The following is an 18,580-nucleotide window of genomic DNA, read 5'->3' as shown; positions in this document are numbered from 1 at the left end:
GATAAAACAAGAAAAAAGTTTGAAAAAAAGTAGTGAAAGTAAATCATGATTATTGGAAGTGACTTAATACAAATAGGGCAAAACTTAGATACAGTACCTTAGGTACAGTACATTAGGTACCCCTTTTAAAATTAAAACACCTGTCCACTTACTTAACAGTAACACCGCCGTTTTCTTCCCGTTTGTTTCTTTTCCTTCTTTTATTTTTCCCCTGTTCCAGAAGACATTCTGACTCTTGAACTCCCGCCAAACATCTTTGCTCCTACCATCCTCTCTTTCCCTCTTTGTTCTTCTCTTTCTCTCTTTCTTTCCTTCTCTCTCTCTCACTCAGATTAGATGAAATAGACGAATCAAGCTCTCTGAATTCTCTATCTCGCTCTGTTTTCACAGATTGGTTGGCTGGCACTAAGAAAATTCGTTGGTAAGAATTTGCTGAATCTCATTATAGGTTTTTGATTTTAGCTGTTGGGTTTGTGTTATTTTTAGGTTTTATAGAGTTTTTCTTTGTTGATTATGATCTGGGTATCAATTTTTGTTGTTGGGTTTGTGTTATTATTGCTTCGGTTTGTTTTGATTTGGGTTTTCAATTCTAGCTGCTAGGTTTGTGTTATTTTGAGGTTTGGTAGAGTTTTCCTTTTGCTATTTCTGATGAAGGTTTCAATTTTGGTTAATGGGTCTGTCTTAGTATTGCTTTGGTTAATTTTAATTTGGGGTTTCAATTCTAGTTTCTTGGTTTGTGTTATTTTGAGGTTTGAAAGAGTTTTCCAATGGCTGAGTTCACCTTGATGAAGCTGAGTTCTAATTTTTTTTTTCAATGTATGATGTTGTCTTTGGTGTCTGATTGATAGTTCAAATCAGAAATTGAAATTGGAAAGGCAAAAGATTCTTAGAACAGCAACCATACACTAATCTTAGAGAATTAAATACAAATATCTTGATTTGCATATTTTGGAAGTTGCTGGGTTGATATTAGCAAAACATTGCAAAACATAACATTGCTGGATTGATATACTATTGATTCTTTCTTCATGCATATACATTGCAAAACTTTTTTTTTTTTTTTTAACTTCTTTCAACAATTCCATCATATATTGTAGTAATTTTTTATATTTTCAGTGAACTTAGTTCATCAAAAGCAATAAATTATGTTTGTTAATTTACAGGTTATGGAGAAAGATGGGAAGAGCAACCTTGAAGAAGTTGTGTCTATTGATTCAGAGGAAGATACAACTCCAAAAATTGGAGAAAATGCAGACACTAAAGAAGATATAACTCCAAAAATTGGAATGGAGTTTGATTCAGAGGATGAGGCATATCTATATTATAATATATATGCTGGATATGTTGGATTCAGTATTCGAAGAGATTGGCTGAACAGAAGTAAGACAGATAAAACAACTATCATATCCCGCAAGTATTGTTGTTTTAAAGCTGGTTACAAGAAGGAAGTTGCATATGATGGAAAGAAATCTAGAATGGAATTAAGATGTGGTTGCGAAGCCCAAATGGTTATCAGTCGTCAAAAAAATGGTAAATATCGTATTACCCTTTTTGAAGCGAAACACAATCATGAAGTTGTAACTCCACGGAGTAAACATAAATTGCCATCACAAAGGAAGATATCAGCTGCCCAAGCAGCTGAAGCTGAATTAGCAAATCGCTCTGGGATTAGGCAAAAATTAGTTTTTGAGTTCATGAGTAAACAAGCTGGAGGTAGGGAAAATCTTGGTTTTACTCTTAAAGATATTAGTAATCATTTACAATCTAAACGGATGAGGGAAATGAAAGAGGGAGAAGCATTTACCCTTATTCATTATTTTGAGATGAGAAAGTCTGAAAATGCTTCATTTTTCTATGAGATACAGTTGGATGTTGATGATCAAATAACTAATATATTTTGGGCAGATCCTAAAATGGTTGTGGATTATGATTTATTTGGTGATGTAGTTTGTTTTGATACTACGTATCGAACCAATAAAAATCGTCGTCCATTGGCACCTATAATTGGAGTGAATCATCATAGACAAACTGTGGTCTTTGGTGCTGCATTGTTGTATGATGAAACAGCTGAAACTTTTTCATGGTTATTTCGAACCCTCTTAAAAGTGATGTGTGGAAAGAAGCCGGTTACAATTTTTACTGATCAAGATCCAGCAATGGCTAAAGCAATTGCAGAAGTGTTACCAGAATCTCATCATCGTTTATGCCGATGGCATATATATCAAAATGCTCTCAAAAAACTCAACAGTTATTTTCAGAGTTCAAATTCATTTGCTGCAGAATTTAAAAGTTGTATGTGTGATCATGAGTATGAGGATGATTTTTTTCAAGCATGGGAATCAATGTTAGATAAACATGGTCTTCAAGAAAATAGCTGGCTGAAATTCATTTTTGAAGTTAGAGAAAAATGGGCGATGGTATATGGTAGAAATCATTTTTGCGCAAATATGACGACCACACAATTGAGTGAAAGCTTCAATAGTCGCTTGAGACATTATCTAAAGTCAACCAATAATGTGCTGGAATTTTTTAGTCATTTTGAAAGGTTACTTGAAGACTTACGCCACAATGAGTTAGATTCCAATTATGACATGAGCCAGCGTTTGCCAGTTTTGAGAGTGGAAGTGCTTTTGTTGAAGAACTCAAGGGATGTTTACACACCCAAAATCTTTAATTTCTTTCAAGAAGAGTATAAGAAGTCTTTGGACATGGTTGTTAATACATGCTATGATATTTCACCATTGTTTGAGTACAAGGTTTGCATGTATGGGTGTACTCGAGAACATAAGGTTATCTTCAATTCTACAGACCAAACAGTTGTTTGCAGCTGTAACAAATTTGAGTTTGCTGGGTTTTTATGTAGTCATGCATTAAAGGTGCTAGATATTCAAAATATAAAACTACTTCCTTCTCGATACATTTTGAAGCGGTGGACTAAGCAAGCGAGAGTTGGATGTGTACTAGATAGCTATGGTTGCATTGTGAAAGAAGATCCTAAGTTGGATATAACAAATCGGTACAAAGATTTGTGCCGTAATGCAGTTAACATTGCAAGTAAGGCTGCTGAAACTGAAGAAGCATCTGTGTTTTTAGCTAAGAAGATGGTTGAATTAAATCTTGATGTGGAAAGGATTTTGAAAAAAAAAACAGATTTACCTTCCAATGAAATTGGGATGGATCCTTCTCATAATGAACATGTAGATGTTGCATCTGTCATATCAGCTTATAAAGCAACTGGGATTAAGAAAAAAATAGGCACATCTCGTGTTAAAGGTCGGCCTAAAAGTTTTATTGAAAAAGGATCAAGGAAAAGGAAACATGCTTGTGGAGAAACTCCTGTGACAAGTTCTACTGTCAACATCCCAGCTTCTTTATCTGTTAACTATACACAAGTAACACAGGTAATTTTCTTGCACATATATTCTGTTTTAGACATTTAAATGTTATTTTCATACTTGGAGGTGTCTTATATTTTGCTTTATTGAAGGAAAGAATCTAAGTGGTGCTTATTTCTTTTGGAAGTAACTCTTATTTTGTTTCCACTTAGTGCTTATTCTATTTCAATTTTACTTGAAAATGGTAGGCATCAAGCATTGCGTCTGATTATTCTGCAAGGGATGGTAGTGCTGGTATTCATTAGATTCCATGGATGTGTACTTAGTGTGGTGGTAGTATCTACAGCTTACCATTAACAAGGTATTTTGTGCATATATATATTTTTTAGTATAAATGAAAATTTCAAGAATTAGGCTATAGACTATCTATTGATGTGATTAATAAATCATGATTTTTTTTTTTTTTGGCAGACCATTGTGTTCTGTAGCATGGGCAAGGAGTTTAGCATGCAAGAAGTTTAGTGTGGCTTTGGATGAATCAATAATTTTTTGGCAAGAGCAAGGAGTTTAGTGTGGCAGATCACTGTGTTTTGTAGCATGGACAAGGAGTTTTCTTGGCAGACCACTGTGTTCTTTAGCATGTGATCAATAATTTGTTTACTAATTGCTACAAGTGACATTACTTTGTTTTGTTGTCGCGTATCAGTTTATTTACCAATGCGTGTTTTGGGTACTTTTATTGTTATAACTTATCAAGTGTAACTTCTTTAATATTGGATACTTTTTATGGTCCAAATTCACTATTGGCCTTTTGATTAATTGAACTATTTTTGCATTTATTTATTACAATCATCTCAAACTTGAACTGTTTTTGCCCACACTTCAAGCACTACCATATTTTTCTTTATACACATTGTCGGGTCCTGCTACTGCATGCAGTGGGATATTGCTATTTTTTCCCTCTGCATTGGTTTCTCTGCACTGGGTAGCTGCTGGATTTCTGCACTGAATAGCTGCTGCCTGCAGTGTGTGGGCTGCTGTTTTGCTCAATGCAATTGCATCAATTTCACTCATTGATGCAATTGCCAAGCTTGCTTATGTATCTAGGGGTGAAAGTGGTAATAAATACATGTGGTCATAATATTATAGATTACATCATTCATTTTTTTTGAGCTGATGTGGTTTATTGCAATTGAATGCTTTGAAACTGTTGCAATTTGCTAATGCATGGATTATCTTCTAAAGAACAGCTCTATCACTCGGCAAGTGGAAGAGCCGAAACAAAAGGAGCACCTATGTCAATTCTGTGATAAAGAGCCTGCTTTATAAGGTGTTATTCAGAACATTATAATGTAGTGGAGAAGGATGGGGCTGTGCTCTTGGGCTGGAAAAACAGGAATCTGATATCGGCTTCTGCTTGGCAATGATAATAGAGTTAGTCATGGAATATAAACACTTGATACTTTTTAAAGGCTCTTGATATTGAGATAGTTACATGTTTGTTATAGAAGGGTGATATATACATATGCTGCAAAATCAGCCAATGGATTCATTAAAATGATTTTGTGTATTGTTGCCAAGTATTCCAATGGCTGACATTTGTGATGATTTTGTATTTCCATTCCACTGAGGCTATCACCTCTGTTCTTTCATACAAATACTTTCTCATGTCTTTTTTTTTTAATACATATTTTGTTCTTTGTTGGAGTTGTATATACATGTGATTGCCCATACTATTGGGGTAAAGAGCAAATATTAGACATTCCTGCCCAATTTGGGCAACAAACATCCTTTCCTTTTAACAAAAAATTTGTGCTCAGCATAAATAATAATATAGTAAATCATGCTGCCCAAAATAGCTCTTTGAATGGAACAACGGTAATGCATCTGATTGCTGAAGAAAATACTGATTGTGCAATATATGCCTTGCCTGCATGTGAGGTTGCATCCTCCATCTCTGTAGTACATCACACTTGTATAAATAAAATCTCAACACAGTCTCCTGCAGTCACTAAATCTGTTGGAAGCATTGAAAACTTTTGGGGATCTAATGCAGTTGTTTGTCGAATGCTTTTTGATTATTGCATGCAAGTGATGTGGAATGCTGTCTTTTATGATACTATAGCAGAATATGCGTCTGCCTGGAGAAAGAGAAAACTTATGATCCAATATCTGCTTTTTTGTTCACTTTGTATTTTGGATGTCAGAAACCCAGCTTGGAAGTGTGTTTATGAACTAAATTAAAAAATGATATACTTCTCAGCTTAACAACATGTCCAGCCAATACCAAACTAACAATATCATTTCACACCACAGAAAATTATTCTCATATACACAAATATGCACTTCCACACAAATGTACTGCATATCTATACACATAGCTCTTAGTTCCCACTATTATCTTTAAGTGTGGGCAAATGAAGGCTGGTGGACACTTTTTATAAAGGATTGAGACAACCTGTGATGAACGTAGAGCCAAGACTCACAATAAATTCAAATGAAATGGCGTAAATGCCCCACTTATAACTCAAAAAAAAAAAAAAAAAAAAAAAGAACTTAGCAGCAGTAACCAACAATTGATTAAGCCAATGAATAACTGAACAAGATAAAAGTTCAAAAAATTAGCAACCCATTTCACAGAGGAAGCAAAGAAAAATCAGTTCCATTCAGCATTGATGTCTAAACAAACAAACAAAAAAGACTAAGCAAACCCGAACACTTCATTAAAACCATAGACTTCATATACACAGACCTAAACTTTTTCAAAAAAACAAACACTACTTATTTTTATCTAATTTCTACAAACTCAAGCAACAGTCCTCTTGGCTCTCTTAGTAGCAGGAGACTTAATCAATTTGGGTTGTTTAGGCTAAGTAGGAGTCAATTTCTTCGTCTTCTTAGGCCCAACTTTCTTCGTGACCTTCTTCGTAGCCTTTTTAGCAGCATCAAGTTTCTTCACAGCCTTGGTTATTATAGTTGTACCTTCTCCTCTTTAGCCATTTCAGATAGCTTACACGAAGCCTTGATTTTGATAAGCTTTCCTCTTACAGCAGAGTTCTTCAATTGGAGGCCCAAAATCTTCTTGCAATTCAGAGGAAGCACATCCTTGTGCTTCTCTTCCATGTACTTTGCTATAGCATATGGACTCGACCCACTTCTTTCATTCAAAGCCAACAGAGCTTCCTTGATCATCTGCATAATCCCATAAAAAATTCAAAATCATAATGTTTTGTTAAAATGAAGTAAACAGTGTTTTATTAAATTGTGAACTCACAATACAAATATCACATGGCATATTGCAATAGAGAATTCACTAAAGTAAAAACATAATTCACTTTATGTCTCAAGACGTAAACTTACCAACCAATGCCGCACCACATTTAAAAATCAGGCTACAATGTTAATGACCAGTCACCACAGCAGTCTTAGAAGATATGGCAAATAAACCAAAAGAATTCACTAGCCATGCAATACATCTCCGGGTATTGCTAAAATATCAACCCAGCAACTTCCAAAATATGCAAATCAAGATATTTGTATTTAATTCTCTAAGATTAGTGTATGATTGCTGTTCTAAGAATCTTTTGCCTTTCCAATTTCAAATTTCTGATTTGAACTATCAATGAAACACTAAAGACAAACATCAGACATTAAAAAAATAAATTAGAACTCAGCTTCATCAAGGTGAACTCAGCCATTGGAAACCTCTTCCAAACCTCAAAATAACAAAAACCCAACAACTAGAATTGAAACCCAAATTAAAATTAACCAAAGCAATACTAAGACAGACCCATTAACCAAAATTGAAATCTTCATCAGAAATAGCCAAAGAAAAACTCTTCTAAACCTCAAAATAACACAAAGCCAGAAACTAGAATTGAAACCCCAAATCAAAATTAACCAAAGCAATACTAAGACAGACCCATTAACCAAAATTGAAACCTTTATTAGAAATAGCAAAAGGAAAACTCTACCAAACCTCAAAATAACACAAACCTAGCAGCTAGAATTGAAAACCCAAATCAAAACAAACCAAAGCAGTAATAACACAAACCCAATAACAAAAATTGATACCCAAATCATAACCAACAAAGAAAAACTCTATAAAACCTCAAAATAACACAAACCCAACAACTAGAATTGAAAACCTATAATGAGATTCAGCAAATACATACCAACGAATTTTCTTAGTGCCAGCCAACCAATCTACAAAAACAGAGCAAGATAGAGAATTCAGAGAGCTAGATTCGTCCATTGCATCCAATTTAAGCAAGAGAGAAGGGATTAGAGAGAGAAAGAGAAGAAAACAGTTTTGGGGTTTTGGGGTTTTCTCGTGGGAAGGCTTAGTCTGGAACAGGGGAAAAATAAAAGAAGGAAAAGAAATAAACGGGAAGAAAACGGCAGTGTTACTGTTAAGTAAGTGGACAGGTGTTTTAATTTTAAAAGGGGTACCTAATGTACTGTACCTAAGGTACTGTATCTAAGTTTTGCCCATACAAATATATATATATATATATATATATATATATTTGAAGTGACTTCAACCTTCAAAGTAAAGGCCAATGGTATTTTATTAGATGGATTTTCAATTTCAAATAGCTAGCAAGGTCTCTCTTGGTCATGTTTTGGAAATTTATTGGATTATGTTCTAATTAATTATTATTGAAGGATGTTTACAAAATTACAATGTGGGATCGATCTATTCACAAGTTGTATGTTAATTTTCAAGTGATGTTTGATGGTTAATGTGAATGCTTTAGAGGAAGTATTGTCATTATTAGGTAAAGGAGACGAATTTTGGGAATCTAAAATTCTACATATTCTTGTTGATGGGGGAACACTGACCCCGTGACCCATAACGTCTATGTTAGGGTTTGTCTTTTCTCTGATTATTTTCACCCTTGGAGGCTTCTTAAGAATCACGGCAGATCTTTAATTTATGGACAAGATTGAAACCAAATAAGTTTAATGATCACATATAAACTAAAAAAATAATTACGTACTAATTTTCAACTATGTGAATATTAAGGCTGCAAATGTACAAGAAACATTGTTGTCAACTATTTTATGTGGCTTTGTCGTGAATGAGATCTAGTGGGTTGTAATTTGCATGGCTACTATGGACAATGATGACTGACCCGATTGAACAGTAAGGGCACAAATTAGCTAGTAGGCCTAGGGAAATCTTATTAGTCTAGATGACGACAAGAGGGGATTGAAACATGTGTCATCATCACACCCTTAGATTCAAAAGGGAAGAGCCCAATGCTCCCCTTTAAATAAGAGCCAGATTGTGAGTCTTGTGACTAAGAAAGCAGGCCAATAAATTGATCCCCAACTGAGCATTCATAAGAGGATAGAAAAATTGGTAATAAGCCGTACTAGGGGTCTAAAAAACGTTTTTCAATTAGTGTTAGAGCCTTGGTTCACTGTTGTCGGATTAATTTCTTTGTGTGATTCTTGACCTTTAATGTCATTAGTAAATATAATAATTAAGTGTGCTGGTGTATAGTGGATTTTTGGAACCTCATGATGATATCATATTTTATTTGACCTTGATTTTGTGCCAAAATATTAATTTGAGCACTAAAAATCTAAAATTGCTTTTTTTTTTTTTTTTTTTTTTTACACGGAAAAAAAAGTAATGACATAAAATAAATAAATTTTTCCCGACCGGATGATGAATAAATTATTTTGATGATTCAAGAGCCCAAGATCATAAAACTATCTCATTTGATCAAGTTTGACCAATCTAACCAACAGTCAAATTAGCCATAAATTCATCCAACCTCCATATTTCAACCTAATTCACCATTTAGAACCATTTGACTCATTTTTACCAAGTTTGACAAATCTTGATCGAGGTTTGACTGAAAATTTGACCTTTCGATCGTGATAAATTTGCACTCATATGAAAGATCATAAAATTCCCTTTCAAATGATAGTTTCAGACCCAAATTGAGATGAAACGGATAGGATATCGCAACAACATTGAATCTTTGGCTAAAATACTAAGCCATTTTTGCCTAAGTGTCATAAACTTGATTTTAGTTTAATCTTAATTTAATTATAATCAAGCGACCACTAATTGACCCAAATGATGATTCATTGGAGAGATCTCATAATGAACTTTGATTTGGTATACTTAGATGGCAAAAACTCCACTTGAATAAAAATAATTTACCAAAAATATTAAAGCGAAAACTTTATGCATAAACATGATTTTGTAACCATTTTCCTAAGCCTCTAGTTTACCAAATCGGAAGATGGGGACAATAAAATGGACATATTTAGAAAATAGACATTGTACGCTTTCCAACGACACCTTACTTGATCAAAACGGTGGCCAACAAGGCCATAAATTAAAGTAAGTTTGCAAAGTTAGAACAAATTGTACAAAACCCATTTTTTATTGTCCAAAGCTATATTTTAGGGTGTATTTGTGAAAAACACTTATTGCTATATTTTGAAGGTAGGATGCAAGACCTTTCAACCACAGCAAGAACACAAAAATCAGAGTTTCAGAAGGTCTCTAAACTATTGCTCAAACATAGGACCTGATAATGGGAAAAATGGGACTATTAATATGAAATTTGAATTCAAATAATGTTTGACTATTGTGTGTAATTCCATTATAAATATGGGTTGTCTTGTAATGTGTTATCAATCATGCGAATCCAAATGTATCCATTTAGCCTTTTGTGGTGAGGATATAGGTCATTAAGCCAAATCACAAAATTATCTCTCTCTCTCTCTCTCTCTCTCTTTCTCTCTTCTCCTTTTTAAATCAATTATCTTTTTTTATCTTTTAAATTTTATTATTGTATCAGAGCAAGATATCTTAAATTCTATCATTGTCTCCTCTAATTTATCTCCCATTTTAAAATCCCATATGTTGAGTCTCATTTACTGAGAGGTACTTTGAGCCCACACATAAGAGGGAGTGTTATAATTATATTATTAAATGATTAAATTTATCATTTTTCAAAAACTTAAACTTTTAGGACAGTCAATAATTTATCACAAATCACTTATTATTATGAAAAGAAAACGTTTATGGTTAAACGTTAATGTATAAGACTTGGCTAAAAAATTTGTGTTTATTGAGAACTTATAGAAAAGAAAAATTCTTTTAGAAGGGAAGCTATATACTCCATAGTTATGCTTACTGATACTTTCCGCAAGCGAGGACGACGAAGCATCAAGCACCCAACGGTCACTACCATGCAAAGGAGTTCAAAGTTCAGATAAGTGTTTAGATAGCTTAGTCTTGGGCTGGAAGCAAGAAGTTTAGCCTCAAAAACTTTGATGTCTCTTGCCACTGGATCTCGCTTTAACTATCTCACCATTAAATCTTATGACAATGTGCTTTCCAAGAGACCACAAATGCCGCTGCTTTTGTCAATCCCTCTATTTAATAGTGTTGGGTTTCTAGATTTAGATCGGCAAACTTGTCCGTTATTTAAAAATTAAAATATCTTTTAACTATTATTTTTATTATTAGTTTTCCAAAACTCTATCTTCCTTTTACTTCTTCATCTCCCCATTATTCTCTATCATAATATCATTTTCTCTCTATCCTTTTATCTTTTTTTATTTTGTCTATTCTTATTCTCAATATCTTACTATAAATTTGACATTTTTTTTTTTCCATTCTATGCATAGTTGTCTCACACAAAAATGTTACTTCTCTCTCTCTCTCTCACAATTTGTTTTTCATTTTTTGTTTGATTTTTTCCTTTTATTGTATCCATACTTTAGGTTGATGAATTTTTGTATTAATTAGAATTCTACTTTGGGTTGATGTGTTTTAGTTTTGTGTTTTAAGTTGTTATATTTTTATTCTCTTTGACTATTAAATATTATCCTACTGCATTATACATATAGTATATAATAATATAATGCTCCTATTATATTACATAGCACGACTTAGATAATTTCATGTTTATTACTATATATTTTATTTTTACTCTTTTTTCTTTTCATCTTATTTTATTCAACATTTAAATTCAGTCACATCCTCCGTACTATTAAATTATGCAGCACAAATCAAGAAAAATGGCTAGACACACACCTGCCTTCCTTTTGGGAAATCAAAATATTTGTGTAATAAAGGGTCATATAATTTATATTTTAGATAGCACTCTTTGAATGTGTCTAGGCCTATAGATTGAGCAATTTGTAGATTATTTTATTTTACTTTTTTATAAGAGCAATTTGTAGACTTAAAAGGCTATTGAGAATGGACTTTTTGATTCAAGACTAAAAAAAATATGGACTACTATTTATCATTTAGATTAAAACCTTTATCATAGATATATTTTTTTTGCTACAAATTTAAATCATGAAAACTTAATAATTTTATATTATGTGTTAGCAGCATCTCTGCTTCTTCTTCTTCTTCTCAAAAATATTATGTATCATCTTTAAAGGATGCCAACAATATTGATCTTACATAAAAATTTACATAAAAAATTGAGAAAAAAATGTTTTATATTACAATCTACTAAAAATGCTTTTTAAATATTTAAACATTTTCTATTTTTTTTATATCACTGAAGTATTTTACAACTATCAAATGTGGTAACTAATATTCTTAAGTTGTTTTGGCAAAAACAAAAAAATTAAAAACAAAATTAAGGTTGTCACAAAAGAGGAGTTCATGTAAAGTTTTTTGTAAAATGAAATATCTATTCCGTAAGACTACCAAATTTGATCATTTGCAAATGATGGAACCACTCGCAACAATATTTGCATAGTTATATAGTTCCAGCTAAAACAATCAAACATACTTTTAGTTTTCAGGAAACACATATTTACTAGTGGTTAAACATTCATCTTGGGTAGTTTTAACTATTCATATAAATTTACCTTTACATATTCATTTATTTTAATTATATTTTTGGGTAATTACACTAAACTCACCTGTGATTTGACCCGAAATCATTTTGCCTACCCGTGGTTTAAAAAGTGTTACTTTACCCACTTGAGGTATGTTCCGTTTGTTTTCTGTAATTCACCTCTGTTAAAATCAAGGGTTAGGTATTTTTGCTCAAATTTTATGACTTTCTCCTCCCAAAACAAAAAATAGCACAAAAATGCAAGAGAAACAAGATCAAAAAGTGGCATTGATCTCTCTCTCAAAAAGCGGACGTCATAGGTTGAAACTCTTTTAAAAAAAGAAAGATATTATGGATGTCTTAATTGATTGAGACCAAACTAGAGAAATTCCTTCCATATTTTCTTGAAAATTTAGAAGGGGGAAAAAAACTTTGACATACTACTAACGTAACTACATCTATAACTATTTAAATCATCCATGATATTTATTTCTTATTGATAACCATAAATGAGAAAATATAAATAATTTAATGATATGGAGGATCTCATCTTATTTCAATGTTGAATAAAATAAGATGAGAAGAAAAAAAAAGTAAAAATAAAAAATATAACAATAAGCACTAATTAAATTATCCAAATCATGCTATATAATACAATAATATTATTTTTTATATACTATCTTTAATTCTTTATAATCCAATAGGATAACATTTAACAATCAAAGAGAACCAAAAAAAAAAAAACTTAAAATACAAAAATAAATCTCATCCGCCTAAATTAGAGTTCTAAAAAAATACAAAAATTTATAAACCAAAGTAGAGATGCAAGAAAAATAAAAATAAAAATCCACCAAAAATAATGAGAGAGAGAAATAACCTTTTTGTGAGGGAAAACTATGCAAAAAATGGAAGAGAGAATGACAAATTTATAATTAGAGAGTGTGAATAAGAAGAGGCAAAATAAAGAAAGATAAAAAGAAAGATGAATAGTTGTGGAGCCAAAGAAATTGTGACCCTGGCCCATTTTACCTTAGGGCCTAAGACCCGAGCTGAGGTGGGATATAGCCGAGGACATACAATAAAAGTCCAAGTAACCTTGAGACATAGCCGAGGATGACTCTGTCCTCGGCATCCCCAAGGCCCTCCTAAAAGAAAGGGCAAGAATGGCATAGGAACAGTTTTGGGAAGGACCGAACACATCCGCGTTAATAAAGAAAGGCCCCCTGGACAATATGACGACAAAGGAAAAAGGAAAGACTGTCATTACTGCAATTAAATACTCTGCGCTAGACAGAGCAATGCTTTTCAGATTTTACAACCACCCCCAACCACTTTGGGTATGGGCTGATGGGACAAGTATCAGCCCTGAAAAGTTGGACCTACACGTGGACGTTGAAGGAAGGGGTAAAGGCTAGTATAAAAGGAGAAGTAAGCAGTCCAGAAAAAGGGGCTGGGAAAAAAGGCCAAGAACCAGAGCCTCCCAGATCGTATCGAGGAGATAGACTTCTCGAGCGAACATAGTTTATTTCCGTATGAACACCACGATTAACCATCGTCCGGTGACCAAGGCCTAACCTTTCAAACTCACGCTCTACAAATTATATTGTTTAGGCCCCTAACGTGCGAACCCAATATCATTTTGGGGTCGTTACAAATTGAGTCCTTACAATTGGCGCCGTCTGTGGGAAGGCTTGTGTGTTGGCATAGGCGGTGAGTCGAGAAAGTCCCCCCATCACTTCCAACAGCCTATTGTAGTGCCCTAACATAAAGTTCCATTAGGGGCTACGCTTTTCCATTAGGGGCTACGCTTCGAAGCGTCAGTAGCGCGGATGGTTCTAGGGGCTTGGCCGAGAGGCTAATCCCGCCAAACCAATGTCCCACGGTTTGGTCGAGGGGCTAGTCCTGCCAAACCAATGTCCCACGCCTTGACCGAGGGGCTAATTCCCCCCCCCCCCAACTACTTAAAGAAAATATCTAAGTTTTGGATAGAACCAAGGTATTGTATGGTCCTCGGACTCAAACCTATGGGAAAACCAACTACTTAAAGAAAATATCTAAGTTTTGGACAGAACCAAGGTATTGTATGGTCCTCGGACTTAAACCTACGGGGAAACCAACTACTTAAAGAAAATATCTAAGTTTTGGACAGAACCAAGGTATTGTATGGTCCTCGGACTCAAACCTATGGGGAAACCAACTACTTAAAGAAAATATCTAAGTTGTGGACAGAACCAAGGTATTGTATGGTCCTCGAATTCAAACCTATGGGGAAACCAATTACTTAAAGAAAATATCTAAGTTTTGGACAAAACCAAGGTATTGTATGGTCCTCGGACTCAAACCTATGGGGAAATTAGTCATTAGAAAATGGATTAAGTCTTAGACGGAATGGAAATCCCGTCCTGTTCTCGAATTCCCAACTCTAAGGAAACTAATGTACACGAGTATTTAGGCTCGGTACAGTCATACCTCGGTCCTCGGACCGGGTGCCAAAAATGGTCAAAGCCATGAATGTTGTTAGGAGCGTGGTAAAGCACCCTAGTACATTGCGACCATCTCGGATAGTTCATTTTGAGTTACCCATCCTCGGATGATCGCCTCATACGCAATACAGAACGTTCAGCTGTTATCTCGATTAGTCTTATATGTGTAACCTTTTTTAGGTCGGCATTATTGTGCCTGTTAGTCTCAGTAAGTTCAAAATAATAGCTTTTTGTTAGTAAGGGGTTCGGCCCTAAGTATCGTTCAGAAAAAAAAAAAATATGTAGCACATCCATTCACAATATAGCTATTGCAGAAAAGAAAGAATGCTTAGACTAATATAAAGTCATCTTTTATTAATATCAAGAAATAGTACAGCATATAATGAAGGGCTCAAACAAGCCTATACAGGAAGCTAATTACAAAAGCAAAAATAAAAAGATACAAGGAAACGACAAATCTTTCTAAACTCTGCTCCAGTAGTGATTATGTATGAGAGGGTGACCACCTTTGATGGATGAGGAGAAAAAGAGGAAGAAGTAAAAGCATCAGGATGGATCCGGTGATGGGAAAGAAGAAGAAGATGAGGCGAAAGGAGGCACCAGTGAAGGAAGAGAGGAAGAAGCAGGGATACTCAATCCCTGCGTTAGCCTTGACTCTTATCACGCAGGTGCCATATTAGCTATGCTCGAAAGAGAGCGGATGGTACTGATGATGAACAACCCTAACTCTGTAGCACCAAAAATTTGATGCGATTAACACCTGCTTCGGATTTTGGCTGGAGGAAGAGGAAAAATATCTTGAGTCTCTGCCTACCCTGCCCTGACCGAGCCATCTTAAGTTTCAAAGGGACCCGGTGCTTTTGGAGAGGATGCGGTTCCTTCACCCCCGCTTTTGCCTCAAACATATCACACTCTAAAGATTGATTATGCTGATAAGGAAAACTTTGAGTGTAGTTGGAGGTTTAGGACTTTAGAAAGACTGAAGGGTCTGTGCGTGAAGGAAGTGACCTCCTGCCTTGCTTCTTATACGGAAGGCAAGACTGGTGGCATTTAATCTGTACAGATTTCTAAGGAAAGCTCATAACGAGATAATTCCCACTCAACTCCCAATACCGTTTACAACCGTTGAATGGGCGTCACCTCATGAAAGGAGCTTATTAAAAATGTGCCTCGTACACTGAAACGGTAGAGGCGCGACGTGAGTAAAACTAAAGGATGTCTCATGACCGGGAGTGTTTCCCAGGCAAACTAAAAGACACCGATATTAATGAAGGACAAAGCTGGGCAAGCCATGATACAGGCCCGACATCACCAAAACCCTCCTCCCCGACCAAGAGGTCGGGCAGTAGGATTTTGAGGGGCTATTGTGGGGCCAAAGAAATTGTGACCCTGACCTATTTTACCTTAGGGGCTAACGCCGAGGTGGGATATAGCCAAGGACATACAATAAAAGTCCAAGTAGCCTTGAGATATAGCCGAGGATGACTCTGTCCTCGTCATCCCCAAAGCCCTCCTAAAAGAAAGGGTAAGAACGGCATAAGAACAGTTTTGGGAAGGACCGAACACATCCGCATTAATAAAGAAAGGCCCACTGGACAATATGGTGACAAAGGACAAAGGAAAGGCTGCCATTACTACAATTAAATACTCTACGCCAGACAGAGCAACGTTTTTCAGCTTTTACAACCACCTCTAACCACTTTGGGTATAGGCTGATGAGACAAGTATCAGCCCTAGAAAGTTGGACCTACATGTGGACGTTGGAAGAAGGGGTAAAGGCTAGTATAAAAGGAGAAGTAAGCAATTCAGATAAAGGGGCTGGGAAAAAAGGCCAAGAACCAGAGTCTCTCAGACCGTATCGAGGAGATAGACTTCTCGAACGAACATAGTTTATTTCCGTATGAACACCACGACTAACCATCGTCCGGTGACCAAGGCCTAACCTTTCAAACCCACGCTCTACAAATTATATTGTTTGGGCCCCTAACGTGCGAACCCAATATCATTTTGGGGTCGTTACAAATTGAGTACTTACAATAGTAATATTAAAGTAAAGAGTAATGGGGAGATGAAAATGTAAGGGAGGGAGAAAAGTTAGAGAAAGTGTAAATATTAAAAAAAAAAGTGAATGTTAAAAAAATTATAGGAAAATTGAAAAGAAAAAAGAATAATGACATGGATGCTGATGTGGCTTAACTAGAACGTAACAACAATGAATGCTAAGCATCAGCTTGTAGATATATATAGATATAGATTGATGATTAGATTATTGATTATAGATTATATAAGAGTTGTTTATTGATTCTTAATTGTTCTTCTCCAATCACAACTTTTACCACCGCTTATTGAAGTGATTGATTGTTAGTAATAGATAATCATTTTTACATCCCTTATAGACATACCTAAACTCATACTTAATTTCACAATATGTTTTAGTGTTAACTTGTGATTGGAATTAAGTACTTACACACGAAACCATCACAATGCTTGCTAGAAAAAAAAAAAAAAAAAATTAGGTGCACCAATCACATTGTTACTTACTTAAGCATTTTGTAGATTTGATTGTGTAGTTGGGTGTGTCTTAATATTATTATTTTCTCATGGATAAATCACTTTCTATCCGCCTTTCAAAGTAGGCCACTTGCTATAACAGTGGCACAAAAGTTTTACCATCATACTTTCTCTTTCCGATAAACTTTTGGTTTGATTAAGATCTAATTCCTCTCACATTATTTTCACTTTTTCAAAATTCTTAACTCTTTTTTAACTCTCAACTTTTTTACTTATTTAACTTCCTTGATTCAATGGTTGATATAAAAAGTTAACTATTTAACTTTTAATCTGAATTGTTGAGAAAGTATTGCAAGGTGCAATAGCACCATATCTTAATTCCCTTTGATCCAACTATAGCAAGTAGACGGTTCAAACAAGTTGAGTTGGGTTCGGTTTGGGTTGATTCGGTTTGTGTTAAAAGTGTTATTTAAAGTGGGTTGAAAATAGTTGGGTTAGTCAGGTTGGGTTGGATCGACTCGTATTTTTTCATATGAAATTTTTTATATTTAAAAAAAATTACAAATTACTTAGTATGAAATGCATTTATTTGAATTCGTCCATTGGAGGAAGAGCTCAACTCAACGTATTGATACTTATTCAATAGTTATAAAAATTAACCACTGCACATTCTTGGTGCGATAGTCACTCCACAAGTATAAGTACTTGTAGGGTGTGGAAGGTAAGAGTCAGAGTTTAAGTCTCTAGGAGAAAGCTTCATACACATATACTGATATACATAATTTCTATCTTGTATTAAAAAAATAAATAAATAGAGAGAGTATAGAAAATCATCTTCAATTATCATGGTTCGGCTGAATTGCAGCTTCCAATTCACATTTCACAAATAAAATATTTTTTTAATGAGAGAAAAGAGAGAGCTTAATGAAATATTATTATTATTTTTAGTTACTTGCTACTGTGAATGACTGTGCACTGCAACAAGTAGCTAAAATTTTTTAGCTACAAGTAGCTAAATTTTTTTAGCTATAAGAGCATTTGTAACAGTGGAGCTAAATAGTTATAATGCTATTTTAACTCCACCATTATACCAAAAAGGGCCAGGCAGCAGTGGAGGTATATGTATAAATTTTAGCTGAATTGCTACAGTGCACATCTATTTTTAGATGTGCACTGTAGCAGACATCTAAAAAAATTAATAATTGTTTATTCACCCCGGATTAAAATAATAGGGATAATTACACATAACCCACCTGTGGTTAGGGCGAAAATCACTTTGCCTACCCGTGGTTTGAAAAGTATCACTTAACCCACTTGTGGTATGTTTCCGTCAATCTCCGTAACCCATCTCAAGCCCAGCCATTACAAAAACACCTCTTAACACCAAAACACAACATAACACGAATCAAAA

General features: G+C 34.5%; 1 protein-coding gene and 1 long non-coding RNA gene across 2 annotated transcripts; one reads left to right on the top strand and one right to left on the bottom strand.

Annotated features, from left to right (window-relative positions):
* Nucleotides 1-227: 227 nt before the first annotated feature.
* LOC115950804 (protein FAR1-RELATED SEQUENCE 5-like) lies at nt 228-4,136 on the top strand. The gene is made up of 4 exons (XM_031068050.1): nt 228-421; nt 1,164-3,401; nt 3,584-3,696; nt 3,807-4,136. Exons 2-3 carry the CDS (start codon nt 1,167-1,169, stop codon nt 3,638-3,640), a joined length of 2,292 nt encoding a protein of 763 aa, XP_030923910.1. The 5' UTR covers nt 228-421; nt 1,164-1,166; the 3' UTR covers nt 3,641-3,696; nt 3,807-4,136.
* A 1,811-nt stretch (nt 4,137-5,947) lies between these two features.
* Nucleotides 5,948-7,759, bottom strand: LOC115950535. Its single transcript, XR_004083065.1, has 2 exons — nt 7,511-7,759; nt 5,948-6,527 (listed from the first exon to the last, which is right to left on the bottom strand). It is a non-coding gene; the product is annotated as an uncharacterized LOC115950535 (long non-coding RNA).
* Between the last annotated feature and the right edge of the window lie 10,821 nt (nt 7,760-18,580).

Source organism: Quercus lobata, chromosome 6 (genome assembly GCF_001633185.2).
Source record: "Quercus lobata isolate SW786 chromosome 6, ValleyOak3.0 Primary Assembly, whole genome shotgun sequence".
NCBI classification, from domain to species: domain Eukaryota; kingdom Viridiplantae; phylum Streptophyta; class Magnoliopsida; order Fagales; family Fagaceae; genus Quercus; species Quercus lobata.
Note: the sequence above shows the minus strand (reverse complement) of the source record. Positions and strands in the feature narration are given on the sequence as shown.

Coding starts and splice junctions, on each gene's coding strand:
- LOC115950804 (XM_031068050.1), top strand. CDS start 1,167: ATGGAGAAAGATGGGAAGAGCAACCTTGAAGAAGTTGTGTCTATTGAT. Junction 3,402..3,583: donor ACTATACACAAGTAACACAG/GTAATTTTCTTG, acceptor TGAAAATGGTAG/GCATCAAGCATTGCGTCTGA.